Source organism: Lacerta agilis, chromosome 3 (genome assembly GCF_009819535.1).
Source record: "Lacerta agilis isolate rLacAgi1 chromosome 3, rLacAgi1.pri, whole genome shotgun sequence".
NCBI lineage: Eukaryota > Metazoa > Chordata > Lepidosauria > Squamata > Lacertidae > Lacerta > Lacerta agilis.
Genome location: NC_046314.1, coordinates 86,248,407 through 86,269,103, shown reverse-complemented (window position 1 = coordinate 86,269,103; position 20,697 = coordinate 86,248,407). Strand labels below are relative to the sequence as shown.

At 42.8% G+C, this 20,697-nt stretch overlaps 1 protein-coding gene across 2 annotated transcripts in view; it reads left to right on the top strand.

Annotated features, from left to right (window-relative positions):
- Positions 1–20,697, top strand: part of ALK (ALK receptor tyrosine kinase) — a 269,183-nt gene that overhangs the window by 170,078 nt on the left and 78,408 nt on the right. For both annotated transcript variants that reach the window (XM_033144624.1, XM_033144623.1), the window contains 2 exons: positions 2,848–2,942; positions 6,090–6,215. In XM_033144624.1, coding sequence (XP_033000515.1) covers positions 2,848–2,942; positions 6,090–6,215 — 221 coding nt within the window. The remainder of the gene's footprint in view (positions 1–2,847; positions 2,943–6,089; positions 6,216–20,697) is intronic.

Genomic DNA, 20,697 nt, shown 5'->3' with positions numbered 1-20,697 from the left:
CCACCCAACATGGCAATGACCTTGCTTTGACTTTCATGAGGTAACTGTTTGCATTTTTAAAAAATGTACACATTACAAGCACAAGTGTCTTTAATGTCGTGTTTAGTTTGGTCTAGTAGTCCCGTTGAGGACAAATAGAGTCCCTTTTGAAATCAGTGGTGCAGATTTATACTTATCGATTTCCCACAGTTCCATGTAGTTTTTGGATCTTTCAGTCCAAAGCAAGAATAGAAAAGGAATCCCATGTTTCTGTCTTGAGGAATGAAAGCCAGAGTCCCTTGCACTGCTCCCCAGTTGACCACATAAGAAATCTGCTAAATACAAGATGAACAAATTGTGCAATCTGCTACATCTCAGCTGCTCAGCTGGAATTAATGAGGCTAGTCCATCAGTTTGATGGGGATTGTAGAGATATAGCAGAGGGCAGGTATTAACCCATCACATTTAGCAGGCAATTTGTATGACCAGCTTTTCTTAAGCTTGCTTCCATTTGTCATTTAGCAGAATTGTTATGCTTCTAGTCCTGTCCTCCCCAGTCCTATGCGCCTCTTGACTTCTCATAAGGGGATCAGTCTTGCAACAACAGGGAAGATGGATGGATTAAAGCAGTGCAGAAGAGAAAAAGCCACAAACAGTACACAGCTAAGAATAAGTTGCAGGAGTTGCTCCAAGATTCTTAAGCATATTTGGGATCTTGGAAGCTCTCCACTGTGCCAAATTGGCATGTAAATTGGCAAGGGGTGGTGGGAAACTATCCAGTATTTCCAATGGCATGGATTTCTGTTTTGAACAAACTCTCCTTTACAGAAGTAATATTATGGTAGATCTTAATTGGCTCTGGCATCAGAGATGTTAGACTTGCATCATGAGATGAATGCATATCCTTACTTAGGGCTGCTTGAGAAATCCATTTTCTTTGAATTTTGAATGGATTTGACCTGATCAGGACCTCCTGAACTAATGTTTGAGTCAGAATGTATTTATGCTTTGGATTTTGCACTTCTGTGAATTTTTGCAGTGCACTTTTCAGTTCAAAAAGAGTTTACCAAAATGCATTAAAATACGTTTTATGATAAAATGCTTTTATAAATCAGTACATTAAGGCACGCACACACACAGTGCTATTTTCTAAAAAAAATGTTTAGGGGTACTTTCATTTTGACTCTAGAAAATCACCATTTTATAGTTCAAATTGGGAAAAATAAATACAGTAAATGGACAGAAGTACAAAGATTCACAAAATGTTTAGGGGTATGTATACCCCCGTGTACCCCCAGAAAAAAGCTCTACACACACACACACACACACACACACTTTGTAAAAACAATTATTTAAATAAAAATGGAACACATGAAATTGGCGCAGACCTGAAATATATGACTCCGTCTATCTGTAATCTTACAACTTCATGTGTTTGGCTTATCACCAGTATAAAGGCTCCATATTTTCTATGGATAAAAGAAAGTGTCATGATCTTTCTATAGGTCATTGTTCATCAGGATTAAATTTGTTGGCACCATTTTTAAGCACTTATGCAAACATTGGCTACCCTACCATTCCCTTTCAGCTCAAAGGTTGCATATTCTTTTAATGAGCACACACAGCATACCCTCAGCAGCTATATATTCCATCTGAGTTGTGCCTTTGACCATAAAGAGTTGTTTCATAGATTCATACTGATTGATCACTGCCCGGAGCATCATTTCTATGGTCTCCTTCTAGTCTTTGTGACCCATATTTAATTCCAACATCAAGCAATTATTCCATGCTTTTTGGAAGGCTTATTATAGCAGAAACAAAGTAGCTGTGGTTTTGTAAGTACAGTACTTGCATTAAAAACTAGTTGCACTTCTTATTTAAAAAGTGGCATTTTAATTGACCCAAGAACCACTCAGCCAGACCACAATTCTCAATCTAACTGTTTCCTACTATAAATAAGTGCGGCTTACAGAATATGGCGTAATTTTGCCTCCTCCAAACTTGGCTTTGAAATACTTTTCTTTACACAGTGAAAGTTCCCAGTGAAGCAATAGTCCACCAGGAAAATTGGCAAATTAGCAATTTATCACCATTGCACTCAGAGTTAGAGCACCTGTTGCACTGGTTTGAGGGATATCGCCATGAAGAACTCTTTGCCCATGGTAAATTATATGCACCACCATACTTCCACATAACGCCACTGCTTATTTTTGTATATCATGTTTGGATGAATGTTCCTTCTCCTCTCCCCTTGGAGCAGTTGGTTGGTTTTGTAAGAACTCCAGTTCGTTGCTCATGAGTAACCAGCCGATTCTGTTGCTTCTTTTTATAGTTTTATTGTGCAAAACTATTTACATTGCAGAGCTAACAAATACACGTCTGTATCATCCACCAGCAGAATCCGGGAGTGCCCCTTTCCGGTTACCCCCCCCCCCAGCAAAAAAGACGCGGGATGCGGAATCTCCTCCTCCTTGCCCTACGTGGCACCCCTCTGCGCAATTGGGGTGACGGAAGTGGTGTGCCACCCTCTGGGCCCGCAGGGTGCAAGGGCTCTCTCACGTCCCTAGAGCCTTCGCTGCCCGTTCCCTGAGAAACCTCCCCTTCCCCGCTTGAGGTCTCATTGCTGCCCCCCACTGGATGAAGAAGTGCTGCTCCTCAGGTGTTGTCAGGGCTCTCTGTAACATCCCAAACCCCTGTCACCCCCCCCCCCCCACTGCGCTGCACCAAGGGCAGTTCCCTGACAAGTTTGATACCAGGATACCCATTATGAGTCAATACTGTTTCCCTATCTTTGAAAGGTTGGGTATATCAAAAGCAAATGTGTATTTCCATCTCCCAGAATTTGATAACTTCTCTTTTTCTTTACAGGTTTTGGCTTCAGATTGTTACATCCTGGAAAGTTGGATCAGACGCCATCATTGCTTTTGATAATGTGTCACTCAGCCTGGACTGCTATCTTACAAGTGAGCGAGCCTATGATTAGCTTTTTAATGTGTAACCTGCTACAGTACAATGGGTTGTCCCTTCTTTGGGTGCCCACATATCCTTTTGACTAAAGTCTTCACTTGTGACACTAGAAGTGTGAAAGGAGGTGCAGCTCACTCGTGCTTCCTGTTTTGGCACTTCTGCACCATGTGCAAAGTGGCCCTGAGAAAAGCAGGTCAAGGTGAGAGCAGTACGAGTCGTGGTGTTGCCCCCCAAAATGTCTACCACTGTATCAGTCAGTCATCAACTTTATTTTACTAGCCTTTGGCCTTGGCAGTTGTCAAGCAAAAAATTCAATATAAAATTTCCATTACGCAAGGTACAATGAAAAAAAAAAGGTTTTTAAACCAGAACCAACATCTTAAAATCCCAACTAAAAAAGAGCTGTTGGTCACTTCCTGGTGACCTGTTTATTGAATTGTTTGCACAAAGTTTGCTGGGAGATTATACAGGGTCAGTTATTTACTGAACATTTATTCTGATTTGTTTGTAAAGGTAAAGGTAAAGGGACCCCTGACCATCAGGTCCAGTCGTGTCCGACTCTGGGGTTGCGGCGCTCATCTCGCTCTATAGGCCTAGGGAGCCGGCGTTTGTCCGTAGACAGCTTCCGGGTCATGTGGCCAGCATGACAAAGCTGCTTCTGGCAAACCAGGGCAGCGCACGGAAACGCCGTTTACCTTCCCGCTGGAGCGGTCCCTATTTATCTACTTGCACTTTGACGTGCTTTCGAACTGCTAGGTGGGCAGGAGCTGGGACTGAGCAACGGGAGCTCACCCCGTGGCAGGGATTCGAACTGCCGACCTTCTGATCAGCAAGCCCTAGGCAGGGACAAGCAATTCTTCTCCCACACTTTCCTGTGTATCTTCCTGTCGCTCTCCTTGCTAAAAATAAAATAAAAATCTTAGTGGTTTTGTTGGGATGTGATTGAATCTTTACTCACAAAATAGCAGCAGTCTGGAAGCTCTCATCTGCCTAGAAGTCTCCTTCCTACACTAACTGCCCTGATAACTGTTAATCCAGACAAAACGTTTCCGAAGAGGTTTTATCTTAGCTCATCACAGAAGGGAGATTTCAGTATATATAGAATGTCACGCAGTGAAGTTTTTCATTGTATTTAAGGAAAATATATGTCCGTTTTGCCAAATGTTAATCTGATATCATGAACATACATTTATGAAATTTCAGTAGGGCCATATGTATTCTTGCTGCGAGTTTCCCAGAAGATTATATACCGCTCTGGTTGTGTTTTGATTGAGAGCAGAGTTAGCCGGAATATTGCTGCAGTGTGGGCAAAGCAGGCAAAGGTGGGGTGTTCAATGGGAGTGTTTAATCTACACCATCTGTTTTGCCAGTGCAGTGCAATGCTAGTTTGGGAGCCAGGAGAGGAGTGGCAGGAGGGGATTTAGAATTCAGAGAATTGTTGCAATCCTATACATAGTTATCTGGTAGTAAGGCTCATTGAACTCAGTGGGCTTCCTTCTGTGTATGCCTATATAGGATTGCACTGTTAGATTTCTCTTCCTGCCCCACACCCCTGATACTACTTACTTCTGGCCTCATTTCCATCAGAGTTGTATCAGTAGTGTGAATAATAATATAGGTGGATGTAGGCTGGTGCCATTTCACTCTGTGCTTGCAGGAGAAGAGACACAAACAATTCAGAAGCTGCTGCCTGGAGTCTGGCCCTCCCATCACAGTTTGTCTGCATCGCCTTGAGTCAGGGCAATGGCTTGTCTCTTCCAGCCAGGGACCCTTCTGGGCTCTGATGCGGCTGCTGTGCTTTCTCAATAAATTGAAGTAGTCACTCAGTCAACAGTTTTGTTGTCCCTTACTACTTAGGTCTAATCATCTCAGCCTCAGTGTCTTTCATCTGTAAAATGGGAGCCTTAATGGGTTGCCTTTTCGTACAGCAGTGCCGGGCAATTTTACAAGAGCGCTTTGGAACCTGAACTGCGGTTACTCCAGATTATTTAGTCTGGATTCATCTTCTGAACAGCTCTGAGATCTTTTGATGAAGGGCGGTATAAAAATCTAATAAGTGAAATAAATTAAAAATATAGCAGTCTAACACTCTGCCTGCATATATCTGGCATTGCTACACTGGTGTCGTATCCCCAAGTGTGATTTATCTCCAATATCCATTAGCACTGGGACTTACACCAAATCCTAGCACTCTCTGGCCAGGGTAGTTTAACTCTAGGATTAACCTTCAAGGCTTTCAGGCTCGGCAACTTACTAAGATCCTTTGCCTCGAGACTGGAAAGACCATTGCTTTTATGAATCTTTGGGAGCTGGTTCCTATCAGAAATGTTGCACTACACTAAGCACGTTTGTAAAGTTGAAATACTCCACTGCCTTTTGCACTGGGGTTATCATATTACTTGTATTGCCACCATATTTAAACATTTATGGCTGTTTAGTGACAGCAGTGCATGAACTACTGTGCTTTTGTCTCATTTCCTTGTTCTTGGACATTAGGCTTAAGCTCTCTTTTCTTGCCCCTGATCCTCCAACCATTGAGATAATCAGTAATGCTGTGTGTTAAATATCCCTTTATCCAGTTTCTCCTCTGATGTAGACTCACTGTATCTCTGTCGCTGTTTTACAACCACTCTCTATAGCGTTTGCCATCTGTGAATCTACCCCTTATTTCTAATGCATTCCATTTGCTAGTGTCCTAATGCCAAATGCCTCTACAGTTGAATTTGAGCTTCTGCAGCTACAAGGGAATATATATATTTTAATTATTTGTAGCTGTTGCATTGTAACTGCAGAAGAATTGCACTCCACTGTTTTAAAGGCTAAATATGCATGTTGCAAGTAGACAATTAAACAGCATCCACTGTATTCGCCGCCTACCCCAAATCATGCTGATGTCCTTTCACCTTGTTAGCATCTTAAGTATTCTTCCCTGCTTCCCTCCTGTTTTTTCCTCTCCATTTGTTTCAGATCCCACAGCAGCAATGGATGCCAGCCTGCCCTTCCTTTTAACGCCATCATGCGTTATGGTTGCAAACCCTTTGGCCCAGTTTGATCCACCACCAGCTGTTGTTGTCCTCCCTTTGCCAGGCCAACATGCCATATCTGCACAGTCATAAACCAGGCTGTTTTTTTGTGTGTTCCAGTCAATGAAGAGAAGACATCTCGAGACAACAGCCCGGACGCAGGCAATCTGCTCACTGAAAGAGGCAGGGGGGAAGGGCAGATTACAGAGAGGCCAACACAGGATCCTGCACCAGTTGGCCTTGAAGGTAGGGAATTGGTTTCTTCATGAGAATCATCATTCCAGGTCGACAGAAGTCTTCACAAGAGTGAAAACTTCCATTAAATACAGTAATGTCCTTTATTAATCATTGATTAAAAGAGAAACAATGTGACTTTTTTCCAGCAAATAAGAGAGTGCAAAATCAGCATGTTTGGACTGTGAAATACCTCTTGTATTTATTTGGAGAGCTAGGGCAAGGCTTTTTCATAAAAGCAGGAGTGTTGCCATTTTGGAAAAGAAATTATTTTTAAAAAATACAAAAAAACAACAGTGTCCTAATGCCTGTTGTTGTTGTTGTTGCTGCTGCTGCTGCTGCTGTTAAATGCATTAAAGGAAGGTAAATTGATCACTGCAGGATAGTCAGTGGCAAATCAAAAGCCTGCATCCTTGCTATAACAAATCCAGTCTGCCATGGGCTTGGCATACATTTATCTAACCCATAATGCTTCACCCATAATGCTTCTGAAAGGCACATGTGCTTTCCCTTTGTTTATTGCCTTTTCTGGTGTGTAGTCCATCCCCTTGGTGTAGCACTGCTGTCAGCCACTGGGAGTTTCCCGGTATTTTTCCCATGCATGGACCTGGAGTCTGCAGGGCTCGAGTTTCCACTCTGAGGTCACATCTCCCTTAGCATGGAAAAACAGAGTCAGCATGAAGGTGGGCGAAACGTGAAATGATGAAACATGGAACCTTTGAGTGTTTTTGACTAGCAATGCCATTTTCCTGCAAAACTAGTTTCTTGTTGTTTCATGTTAACCGGGTTCTGATAACTTTGTTTTTTTCCTATAAAAACTGTTGGGTATGTAAGCAGAACACCTTATTGGATCAGCTCAGATGAGAGTCTGGCTGATGGGGTCTTCACCTATGCAACTGCCTTGCCTTAATCAATGGAGTGTTGAGCAGACTTTTGCCCTAATCACAGTGTGAAGGCTTGGTTTTCTTTGACACCCAGAAAGAGCTGGCCAGGCTTGTGTCCAAAGGTGACTCATCTGGGTCTTTTATATGGAAAAGTTGCAGTGCCTGTGGGTGGTGATAGTAGTAGTTGCTTTTTTCTGATACTATGATCCTTCTGAAAGCAACTGATGGCTGCAGGTACAGGTGACTGATGAGGGCTGCCAGTAATTTGCAAACCTACTGTAGCCAGGATGCACTCTGTGTCTTTTCTTTAAAAAATAAAAATAAAAAATAGAACTAGCATATCAGAGGAAATGTATTAATGCCATGATAAATGCTGTAAACATAGATATTAACAACACCCACTGCTGTTTTCATTAGTTAGAGTGTTTGTACAGCACTTTCAAAGATAAAAAGCACTTCTGAAATGTTGTTCCATGAATCAGTTTGCAATGGAGCTGACAAGAAGGGAGATTCCTGGTCCTGCGCTTGATTTTCTGACATTAGCTTGCAACGGCCGTACATCTTGCACTGAGTGGGTTTTATAACGTGTCCTGTATAAAACATGCATAGAGCAGCAAGAAAGCTTGCACTTCAGTTGCCATTCCCCAATACGAGAGGCAATAAAGCAGGTCAGGGCATTATTCGTTCCTAAAGTGCTCAAATTTATTTATATTTACTGTGCCAAACATCAGGGAAATGGAGGAGGGGGGAGGAAGGCAAAGCTACCTTGGAAAACTTACAAGGATGGTTTATTGGCTCTCTGGAGAGCTGATTCTCACAACTGTAGCCAGAAGATGCAGTTTCTAATCAGCCCTTACTGTCAAAAGCTGTGGGTGTCGCACTCAGAAAAGGTCATAAGAATTGACCCTGAATGTTTAGTAGTGTTGGTGGTGGGAATTAATGTAGCGTGAATATCAGGGAACCATTTTGTGACAATCATAGTTTTATTAATGCCTGACTTACTATGAGCCGGATCAGTAAAGTACTGTTTTGAACAGGGGACTCTGATGACAGCTGGTCTCAGGTATCTTATTCCTTGTTGCAGCAGACAGATTGCAGATAGACATATCTGCTTCTATGAACTCTGCTCCTTTATAACTCCACAGCTGAAGATGTCCAGAGGGTGTACTTCTGCATCAGAAAGAGAAGGTGATCCAAGGAGCCAGTAAGGTTTGATCTGATGCTAATGGAAACTTCTCTCTGGGAAGCTGTGATGTGCAGGAAAGTGTTAACTCCCCCTCCCTGCGTATCATATTCCTGATCCTCGTCTGATTGCTGCTGCCCCATCCCCTGCTTCTGGCTGCTCCTGTTGTTAAATTTTAAAAACTAGACGTGTTAATTGTCATCATGCAATTAATATCCCATCTAGTCTGGCATTCAAACATTTGCAATCTCAGTTGTGTGGTAATTGATGGAAGGCCTTTGCAGATTAACTATATGCAAATATATACCAAACTTGGTAGCCAAATCAAAACTGGCTGGCATTTTCTTAATTTATTGGCTTCCAGAGGAGGGCATAGAGTTCACAAATGAGTAGGCAGACAAAGAGAATTCAGCTTCATTTAGTATTTCAGTTGGTTTCATGATAAGCAAAACTCACCAATAGCTTCACTCCATAGATCACCACACGTCCCTCCGCCTCCCTATTAGGACAATGCCTTTATTAGGCCAACTAAAATATCATAAAATATTTATCATCTTTTGATAATAAGCAAAACTAAGAAGAGGCAGGGAAGAGAGGGAAAAGTTGGCTGGCATTAAAGCCATATGGTGTGCATCAAATAATAATCTTTTGGAGGTCCCGAGCAACAAAGATGCTAGGTTGGCCTCAACTAGGGCCAGGGCCTTCTCAATATTGGCCCCGACTTGGTGTAACAGTCTATCACAAGAGACCAGGGCCCTGCGGGATTTGGCATCTTTCCGCAGGGCCTGCAAGACGGAGCTGTTCCACCTGGCCTTTGGGTTGGTTTCTGTTTAATATTTATGCTTCATTCTTTTATTGGTGGGTTATTTTGAAATTGAGACTGCAGTTTTAATTGAATTTTTAAATTTGTATTTTAATCTGTTATTTTAAATTGATTGTGTTTATGTTTTGTTTTTGTTTTTTGCTGTGATTTTAATTGGTGTTAGCCGCCCTGAGCCCGTTTTTTTTGGCTGGGAAGGGTGGGGTATAAATATTATTATTATTATTATTATTATTATCATCATCATCTATTAAAACTCTTAAGATGGAATCTGGATGGACATAACAATCATGAGACTCCATAAGGGTTATGCAGTGATCCCATTCCTGTTTTGTTTTTTTAACTCTTTTATTAAGGTGGGCTGGTGAACTATTGTTGTACTAAAACTCCTCACCAAGTGAGGTTACTGAAAGATTTGGATGAGACCTAACTGTTTCCTCTTTTCATCAAATTCAGGTGAAACTGTGGAAGTGTAGATTTGTTTCTGTAGTCAGTAATGGCTTGGATGGGAGCCAATAAATTAACGCTCCATACAAATTACACAGAAGTGAGTGTGTGGGGTGGGTGCTTTGCCTGGACTGGGATGTGGTGTTCCACCTGTTCTGGACAGATCAATTGAACAGTGTATAAAAACAAAAGGATGACCACTGACCCTGGAAAATGCAGACTACAATCATACCCAGCATTATAGAGCAAACCACGGTCAGATTACCTCTCTAAAGTGTTAAAGGGTGGTTGACCTTCTCTTTTCTTATTCACGTAGCAAAGCAATGGAAACCATACTCTGTCAACTCAGTCATGTTTTGTTTCATCCTTTATTATTCTCTGATGTTTCGTAATATGCTCAGAAAAGTCTACATCCTGAATATTATTCAGACACACACCCATTGGAGGGGCCCATTGGCTGGCTTCCAGCACTTGTCGATTTCGAGCCTAGCTGCTGCCAGGAGCAGCGCAATCAGATCTTTGTGTGTTGTGGAAGGATTAGAACCAGTGTCCAATGATGACAATGGCAATAACTGGCCCCATCTGCAGGGGTCCCAATAGCCTCTGGGGCTCAAGACATATTCCACTAGCTGAGTCTAGTTCTGGCTAATCTTGTACAGAGATTGCCGGTTCACAATTATCCATGCCCTGGTTTCACCTCATTTGGGCTATTTCAATGTGTTGAACATTGGGCTGTGTTTGAGAACTGTTTGGAAACTAGTGCAAAGCACAGCAGCATGTTAAAATTGGGAGTGGGTGTTATGCCAGTTTTGAAACACACTTCCTTCCAGATGGTTTCCAAGCGCAATGCAAAGTGCCAATTTTGGCCTGAAGCCCTAAATAGCTTGGGATGGGGTCAACTGAAGGATCATCTTCTCCTGTGGGAATCTGCCCAGATACTGAAACTGGCATCTAAAGCTCTGCTCTGAGTCATCCTAGTGCTTGAGGTGAGGCAGGTGGTGGCTGGAGTCAGGGGCTTCTCACCAGTGGCACCTCATATTTGGAATTCCCTTCCTAGGGCAGTTCATCTGGCACTGTTTTTGTTTTCCCTTAGCACCAAGTGAAAGTGTCGCTATTTGTCCTAGCCTTGTAGGCTCTTTAATTTGTTTTTAATTTGATTATACTGGAATTTGATCTATTCTTCTTGTGGTGTGTTCTACTGCTTTGATATCTGTTATGCTGTGCTTTTAATTTTAATCCTTGTGAAAAACTGGCAGCTTGGGCTGAAGAGCGACTAGTAAATCATTTGTATAAACAGACACAAAATAACTGGTGTCGCTTTGCTCCTTACATCTTCTAGTTGGTGTCTGGTGTTGTGCTTCAGGTGAAGAATTAGGCTGAGGAAGTAAATACCTGATCATTCAGTGCTGAAGAACTGGTCCACCTCCTGTCATCCCTTTTAGCTTTATTTTCAAACCAGAGGCAGACAACCCCTGCAGAGTGGTAGCAGAATCCGATTCCCTTGCTCCCCGGCAGGAATACAGAACTGTCACTTCTATGATGAGGGGCATCCAGCCATCAAGGAGGAGAACACAACCACCAGAAATAAGTGAAAGTACCCCGTTGTGTGTTTATGAGTCTACCAGCTGGGCTGCAGGCCAGGGCTCTGGTTTCTCTTGCTTGGTACCTGAACAACTTTACACATCAATATCAGCCTTTGAATTGGAAAGTGTTCCACTCTGAACATTTCTGCAAATGATTTATTTTTCCCTCCTTGCCTTTCCCATTGCCTTCTGTCCTGTTCTTAGGTCCCTCCTGCCCCTAGTAATGTTAATAATAAAGCCACGGTGTATAGTGTTTCATCAGCTTTCTAAATATCTTTTAGAATTGTGCCAGATCCCCACCCCCAGTTTCATGAACCTCTTTGTTCCATATGAAAGAATGGAGCTTTTTTCTCCCCTGCAGCTTATGCAATCTTGGGAGGAATTCAGAGGTTGCAAGGGGTTGGCTTTTTCTTTGAAGCATACATTGATGGCATTACTAACTTGGTCAAGTTCTGTTCTCTCTCTTAAAATTCTTTAAAGCTTTGTGCTGCTCTACAGCTTTCCACCGACTTCCACGCTTTCTAGAATGTCTTCCAGAAAGTACAGATGGCAAGGGAGTCTGCCTTTGGGTTGTAAGGGACTGGTGAGAAGTTTGGTTTTTCTTAATTAAAAAGTAATGCTCATGCTGCTCTCTGGTGCTCTGTAGTTCTGTGTCCATGGGAAGACAACGTGATATGGCATTTTTCAATGGGCATTCCAGGCAGCATGCAGGGCTGCAAGTAAAAATGAAGAACAGCACACAACCTCATAATGCTATAAATGTAAACATCACACAAAAGTCATCACATTTTCCCCAACAACCCTGTAGGGATGGACATTTCTGCACGAGTTTGCTTTAAAAAAAAAAAAAAAGTCTTCACAAGAGCTTGTCAGCATTTAAATGCACATTTCTATGAATTTACACATTTTTGCATTCGGTGTTGCCTTTCACACAGAGCAATTACCTCCAATATAATGCATTTTGGTACTGATTGATTGATTGACTGACTTGACTGCCGCTTTTCTACAGTGAGCTGTGAACAAAGTGGCTTACAGAAAACATTCAAAACATCAAAATGCAAAATTTTTGGAAATACAAATATGCAATATACAGAATGTGTCAGTGAATTCAGAAATGACAAAAATCAAAGAATTTGGCAAACACAGAATAAATTCCAATATTACAAAATGGGTATGATATTTTTACCTTTTTTTAACTGTTCATCTTTATGCACACTCTTTACGCACACAGTTTCTTTGGCTGTAGAACTGCACCCCAAAAATTCAGAGAAATGTGGACTTCCGGCGGCTGACGCCATTATGGGTGGTCGTGGGTTGCTTCGGCTGCGAAGCACCCAGTTCATCCCGGGGGTCAGGAGCCCTGCAGCCGCATAGCGGGGCTCCGGTTGGGGTGCGGGAAGAGCGTCCCGTGCCCTGGGCTCCCCGGCTGTGCCCGTTGTGGCTCCGAACCCTTCCCCCGCGCCCCCTGTAAAGGGGGAGTGGGGGTGAAGGGACTACGGAGCCGGGCTATAGGGGACATGCCCCAACCGGGATGTAAATGCGGCGGCAAAGCCTGTGATGAGCGTCTAAGTTCTACCTGTCATCAAGGAGCTGATAAGAACCCAGAGGCTGTGAGTAATTGATTGACTCTTTGTATTCCTGGAATGCTCTGGGGGAAAGAAGAAAGGCAGCCCGCCTCCCTCCCTTCGAGTGGTGAAAGAGATTAACCCTTTAATTGACTGCTGCTACAACAATTATAGAAAGTACTTGGAATTTGAAAACTGAGTCTGTTGAGATTTCCCTTCAGGGGTTAATTGGGGAAAAAATATCTCCGTTTGAAGTTTTGGTCTTTATACTCCGGCTTCGGAGAAATGGCGGCGACTTGGTTTGTCGTGGGAAAAATTGAGACAAAGGAAGGAAGAGACAGGAACTGAAATCTGATACTCACCCTCTCTCTCAAAATGCTGGACTTTGTGATCGCACTGGCATCGAGCTCCGATTTAAGGGATGAGGAAAAGCTCATTATTTTGCAGATGGAATTGCTTAATCGGAAACTACAGGTCTTGAGTGGAATTATTCATAAAAAGGATGTACTTTCCACAGAGGAGGCTTTTCAAAAGTTCTACACAATGGAATCAAGCCTTGGCAAAGAGCTGGGAGGGGCGCTTGGAGGATGGTCGGAAATGGCTGGGCGAATGGAAAAGGAACCTGAAACAGGAAAATTTACAATATCCAGATCCCGAGGTGGCAGCTCGGGGGCAAGAGACATGGAATTAAGATTTTTACAAGAAGAAGGAGCAAAAGAATCGCCCAGAATGGAGATGTGGAACGCCCTGAGGCTCGATGCTGGGTTTGATGTGGACGCTGCCTGGATCTGTGGACACTCAGAGGAAGACAATGAGGGATTTGGCTGTGGAGAAAGACAGAAAAGGACAATGGACAGAGGGGGAGTGGGTTGAAGCCTCAAATGTATAATCTGAATGGTCTGCCATGGTATCCGAAATCGGAGTGTGAAGTCTGTTAATTACAAGTTTATTCTAAATAAGTAAGGAGATATTGAATTTTAAGTTATAAGCAGCATGATAAAGGATAGAAGAAATAAGTTTAGCTATAAGAATATTTGGTTAAGATTTAGGTTATAATGCAAAGATTAAGACAATGGTGTTTTTTCTTTTTAAGTAAAGTTAAATTTTTTATAGAGAAAAGTTGTTAAGAAAATGGTATATTGATTTAAAACCGAAGGTGTATAGGCAGGGGAAGTCAAACGTCAAGATTCAGAACTAGAAATTTTTTTTCTGTAAAGTATATAGATAAGAAGAAGAATCCTGACATTATGTGTATATGTATTTGTTTTGGTATTTGTAGGTGTGGGGTTGGGTTTGTGTTATATTATGAAAATGTCAATAAATTCTGTTAAAAAAAAAAATTCAGAGAAATGTGAATTCTGAAGGATCATTTTGCATGTTGCTTCAGACAGCACTCATTAGGTAGTTTCATAGCAAAATGCGAACTGAACCAATTCCTGACCCATCATTCCCACAAATAATGTCCAAAAAAGGGGGGGGGAATTGGCTGAAAATATTGATTCAGACTTCTTTTCTTTTCTTGTGTTAGGGCTTGTTACGTGTTACAGGAATGAGAGTAGTTCCATGCAAGCATTCAGCTTATGTATTAAATAAATAAGCGTCTATGGAGAGAGGGCAGGAGGCTGCACTCCTCCCCCAGGCATGCATTCACTACATAAGAGTCTTCCACACATAGAGCTGTTTGCATAGGTTCCCAATCACAGGAGAGCTTCACTTGACCCCCTTCCAGTTCCATACCCAACATCATTTGCAAGAGAAAGAAGTCGCTGTGTCTCCTCCCCAGTCCTCCCCACCACTTGTTAAGCAGGACCTAGTATTGCCTCCTGTGTACTGGCCTTAACTGAACCTTCTAATCTCTAGTACCTGTTAGCTTTGGGCATCTCTGTACATCAGATTTTTGCATTTCATTGGTGCTCTGGAGCAGGCATCCCCAAATTCGGCCCTCCAGATGTTTTGGGTCTACAACTCCCATAATCCCTAGCTAACAGGACCAGTGGTTAGGGATGATGGGAATTGTAGTCCCAAAACATCTGGAGGGCTGAGTTTGCCCATGGCTGCTCTGGAGGGGAGGAGGTGATCCACCCGCCAAACAATTAATCCATGTCAGCTAGCAGGACCAGTATAGAAGGTATCAGAAGTACCTCTTCAATAAGGCACCAATCACTACTTTCATTGCTGGGTGCAATGAATGGAAATGCCCAGTGCTACAACCAAAAGCACCTTACAGACTTGATTAACTTTACACCATGCTCTGAGTTGCTGCATCAGTATTAGGAATGCATATTTTAAAAGCACAGCTGAAGCTTAGAGAACTTTTCTTTGATTTCTTACAAAGGTCCACAGTTCCCCCCTAAATTTCCACTACAGTACTTTATGTATGGGCCCCAAGTTACTGTAATCTGTGATACAAATGATGCAATCTGTATGTTGTGCATCATCAACCTGAAATATCCTGCATCATCAGCTCAAAATTAAATGCACTTTGAGTTTAATTTCAAAGTGTACTGAGGCAGAAATGTCAAATTCTCACAATGCATTTTAAAGTTTGTTTTATTACCTTTTAAGCCCGCCTTTCCTCCGCTGACTTCAACAGGGTCTACAGGGTAGCCCCGCACCCTGCCGCCCTCATTTTATTCTCACAACAATTCTGATAAGTAGGTTAGGCTGAGTGGCTGACCAAGGTCACAAAAACACTCAGTAAGCTTCATGGCTGAGTGTAGATTAGAAGCTGGACGTCTTTGATATTAATCCATCTCTCTAACCCCTATAACGAAATCCCTCTCTTTTTTATGATGATTAAAATGTAAATCGGTGTATGTTACTGAGTTTGAGCCTAATTTGAATATCTGAGTTCAGTAGTTCAACCAAATCCTAAGTGTATTAATTTAAGTGCATAAACTGCTGGTTGGGGATCATGATATGACACCATCAGAGTCCATGAAGTGGACTGAGTTAGCCGAATCCCAGGGGGTGGGACCCCTGCGGGCCCCTCTCCTTCCCCTGCCACCAGAAAAAGGGGGAGAAGTGGTAGCTTCTGGTGGGATCTTGCGGAGCTCATGTGAGATCTCACTGCTGCCACAGCTTCTCCTAACCTTTCCCATGGCTGGGGGCACCTCACCCACCTGTCCTGCTGCTGCCACTACTGGAAAAGCAGCTTCTGGGTTCCAGGTAAGCAAGGCTTTGGGAGGTGGGCAAGGGCAGCTTCCCATTCTGCCTCAGGGGGCTAAATGGAATGGTCCACCTTGGGGCACTACTGTTAAAGCATCTGCACCAGGTGCTCATCTACAGCCAAGACAGGTTCAAGGTCTTTGTATTAATTTACAAAGCCCCAAACAACTTAGGTCCAGGGTCCTAAATGCTGATATTATTATTTGATCATGGAGATAGTTGTTGGTCCTCCCCCAAGTTAGCGAGGCTCATTTGACAGCAACAAGAAGCCGAGCCTTCAGTGTCATTGGCCCAGATCTGTAGGATGCTCTGCCAATAGAGATTCAGAAACCACCTTCAGATTTACCTCTAAATGATTGCTGAAAACTTTTCTATACTGCAAAGCTTCTGCAGGCAATTAAGAAAGCATCTTTTCATAAGTGTTAGTTGATGATCTCTGGTTTTCATTGCTCACATGGTTTTTATTGCATATAAACCTCCTTGTTGTAAACCACTTTGATATTTTTAATGTCACAGTAGTACATAAATATTGTTTTATAATTACATTAAATGCTCAACTCTTGTCACTCATCACCACTTTAACCTACTTGTTTTCTTTAACCCTTTCTGTGGCTGAAGCCCAGTGTTCAGTCACAAGTCGTAATGTGACAGTGTTGCAATAAGACTAGGGAGACCAGTGTTCTCATCCCCACTGCACAGCCATGAAGCTTAGTGGGTCATAGCCAAAGCCACATCACAGGGTTCTTGTGGGGATAAAATGGGGGACGGGGGGGGGGGACACACCTTGCAAGCCACCTCAAAGTCCTTGGAACAAAAGTACAATGTACAAAAAGGGCACGCCAGAAAATAAGGCATAAATAAATATGAGACGTATGTTCTTGAACCTTAGATAAGGCATGACTAAATCTTGGCCTTTTTGAGTCCCAGCTACCAGTTCAAGAAGCAAAGGCCTGATCCTGCCAGGGTTGAAAGTTTCATGGCTGTCTATATACTTCTGGCAGGTGAACTGGCAGCATCAGCACCACGGTGAAATCCTTTGGAGGGCAATGATCAATCGGAGCCAGCAAAAAGTAATTACAACTAATGTGATCTTTGGCTTCTTTGATAGCTCACAGGCTGTAGCATTTCCTTCTTAGCAAATCAGATTAAAACAAAGAGCCACAGTTTCTGTTGCAGCTGAGAGAGAGTGATAAAACCTTGCTTCCCTCTGCTGAGTCCCTGAACTGACCTGAAAGCCCACACAACCGAAGAACCGGCTAAAATGCACCACATTAGATGATGTAGGCATACATCTGGAGAAGTTCCATTGTCTTAATTGTTCCTCCATGGAATTTATGCTATATCTATGACCAGCTTGGGATTGGCAGTCTCCTGTTGATCTCCCTAATGGGTAGGTCAGCTAATTCCAGAAAAAGTGTTGAATATTCATTCTTTTCAGACTCATCTATTTTCAGACCAGTGCAGAGCAAACCCCTTTTTAGCACTGCTCCTTTTAATTGTGCCGATAACTCCTCTATATATTGGACTCTGGAACTAGCTGAGAGTGTGATTCTACACTTGCCACTTTGTAACAAATGCATAATATATGAACTCATCTTTAGTGACTGGTCCACACAGGAAAACATACTAGTTCTTCCACTGAATGGTGTTGCTTTTCTACATCATATTCACAATTCCCAGAGCTTCATAATGACTGAGCATTGAGATGACATTAAGAATGTGTGCAGAACACTTGTGCAAAGGACAACTTACACATGCATCTGAGTAGCTTGGTTGACTTACTTGCTGGAGGTGGCTCATGTCAGTATTTGATATTCTACTAATAAACCCCAGATTCATAGGAGATACTGCCCTCTTGTGAACCTCATGATATATTTATAAGTTTGCATCCATGCAAGAGGCTGTATCAGGAGTGCTGGAGAAATCAGGAAGATTTTCCTGACATACCCATTCATCTTTAAAAGCTTGATGGGCGGGGGGCATGAAAACTGTTGGGACATCTTCATTGCTTCTGTCCAGTTCAGAACTTCTTGCCTTGTTCCTGAATTCCGAATCGTGACTCCGGAACATTATGTCTGCTGCCCAACCTGCACCATTACTTGTCTGAATAAATATCTCTTTCTTACTTCTTCATAACAGCCTCTGACTGCATATCTTGAGTAGGAACCTGGATAGTCAACCATAAAGACTGCTGTCTGTGCTATCAACAAGCCCTGTAATGACTTCTCTTCTAGCATCCTCAAATGCCAGTGAGTCCTCTCTGGAAATTCCCAGTTTCCTCCCTGCTAGTACCCAAATCCATCTACTTCTGGTACTGAAAGTACTCTCTGTAGCCTATGCTAACCTACCCTGAGGCAGCAGATCGAGTAGAGATTTCACCATAAAAAGAAGCTTGGTAGTGCATGCTTTTATAATCTGGTAGATCCTTTGCTGAGTGGTTTGAGAGGGAAAGTGTGTTTCCTAAAAAATAAATGAGAGAGAAAGGAAAGGAAGCACAGGAGAAGGCAGAGATGTTCAGCATGAGAGAAGTAAAATACAGTTATGACAACTAAGGATCTATAAAAGTGTGAAGCAGGGAAAGATGTGACTTTGGGAACAAAGGACCATGAGGCAGACAGGTGACAACTTTCTGAGAGCATGTAGACTTGGTCATAAATACCCCCCATGCACATGATAAAGGTTGGAATGTGAAAAACAGGAATATAAGAAGAGTTTTAATATGTGTCATCCTTGGTATTTGCAACCATTTCTCTTCCTTTGCTGCACATCTCCTTTGTCCAGATAGATCTGTTTTGTTGTAAGTACTTTCCATTCAACTCACTTTTCTTCTTACGTGAGAACATAGGAAGCTACCTTACAGAAATCCAAACAAACAAGTCCACCTGACTCATTAGTGTTGACACTAGAAGGCAGCATTTTTCCAGGGTTTCAAACAAGTCCCAACCCCAGGTACCTCTACTGGATACATCAGGGATTGAACTTGGGACTTTCTGCATGCCAAGCATTTGCTATACCCTTTCTTCTGACACTTGGCTTCCAGATGAGGTTTTCAATATGCAGTCACCATTAAAATGGCCCCCTTCACACAATTTTACAGGGGACCAGGTAGTGTACGGCAATTACAGCCACCCCAGTACTGCTTCTATCTTTTTTCTTGCCACGGAAAGTCCATTAAGGAGTGAAAGAGAAGCACAGCAGCACAGTCTCTTTGCAGATGTGGATACAAAAATTCCTTATTGAGGCACAGTGGGGAAAGGGCACCATGTGTTGGGGATGCCTTCCGTTCTCTCTTGTTTACCAGCAGAGCTTCTGGTCTCAGGCCCACTTCATGTCCTGGACTGCAAGTCATTTCCCCAGATCTACTGGCTCTCGCCCTTCTTGCATCCACATCATGCTTTTAAAGCACATGGCTTCCCCCAAAGTATCGTTGGAACTGTTGTTTTTAAGGGTTCTGAGAAATGTAGCTCTGTGATGAGTAAACTTACAGTTCCCAGGAAACTTTGGGGAGAAGCCAACATACGGTGTACATGTAACCGAAATTACTTGCTTCCAGGAGTGAGGTTTCCTCAACCAGCATACTTAAATTAGCTTGTTTAATCATCAGATTACATTAAAAATAGCAGTGCTTAAATCTGTGCATATTCTGGCTGTAATCCTGTAAAGCTGAAATCCTCAGGCCCTTTTCTATGGACACTTTTTTTCTTTCACAATTGCACTATGGTACAGTAGCACAACAAGTAGGAAAAATGAAGCAGACAAGTTTTCTAGCTGGTTATGTAACTCACTAGACAGGGTTCTCTTATTACATATGGCTGTGAAATCAACTAGGCTACATATCACGTATTCTAAGGTGAAATCCTCTGCCTACTTACTCAAATGTAAATATAAAGGTAAAGGGACCCCTGACCATTAGGTCCAGTCGGCGACAACTCTGGGGTTGTGGCACTCATCTCACTTTACTGGTCAAGGGAGCCGCCGTACAGCTTCCGGGTCATGTGACCAGCATGACTAAGCCGCTTCTGGCGAACCAGAGCAGCACATGGAAAGGCTGTTTATCTTCCCGCCGGAGCGGTACCTATTTATCTACTTGCACTTTGATGTGCTTTCGAACTGCTAGGTTGGCAGGAGCAGGGACCAAGCAACGGGAGCTCACCCCATCGCGGGGATTCGAACCGCTGACCTTCTGATTGGCAAGCCCTAGGCTCTGTGGTTTAACCCACAGCGCCACCCATAGCTGCATTCTTATTCCCCTGTGTTGTTGTAGGCACTCATTTTGAATATTACTTAGTGTAATTTGTGCTATTGTGCTGCTTCAAATGCTGTTAAATGTATACAACCCTCACTCTCAGGGTGCTAAAATGGCACTGAGAACCACTTGCTTCAAAATGTTGCAAGGATGGTGTTTGTGTGGTGACCAATGAGGCATGAGACCCCAGGAGTGTTGATAATTTAATTGCAATTCTGCTCAGCAGTTTGTGCAACAAGGTTATTCTATGGTTGAGAGTTTAGTCTATCGCTGTCAGTATCTCCCCCATCATATGGCCTTCTTGTTGTAGCTTGTGTGGTTTGTTACTTCCACCTCTCCCGGACATTGTTTCTGTCCTCTGCCCCTTTGTACTCTACCTAGACCAGTTTCTTGGCTCATCCTCTGATCTGTGGATTTTTCTGGACTCCTAGTTCAGATCTCCCTTTTACACAATCAAAGTAAATCAAATTCATGGATGCAGGACCACTGTGGCAGACCTCACCCTCCAGTTGTAATGAGGGACGTTCTTACATACATGGCAAATAAAAAGGCTGTATATAACATTGGTAGGTTCCTAGCTCACCTAGGCATATTCATA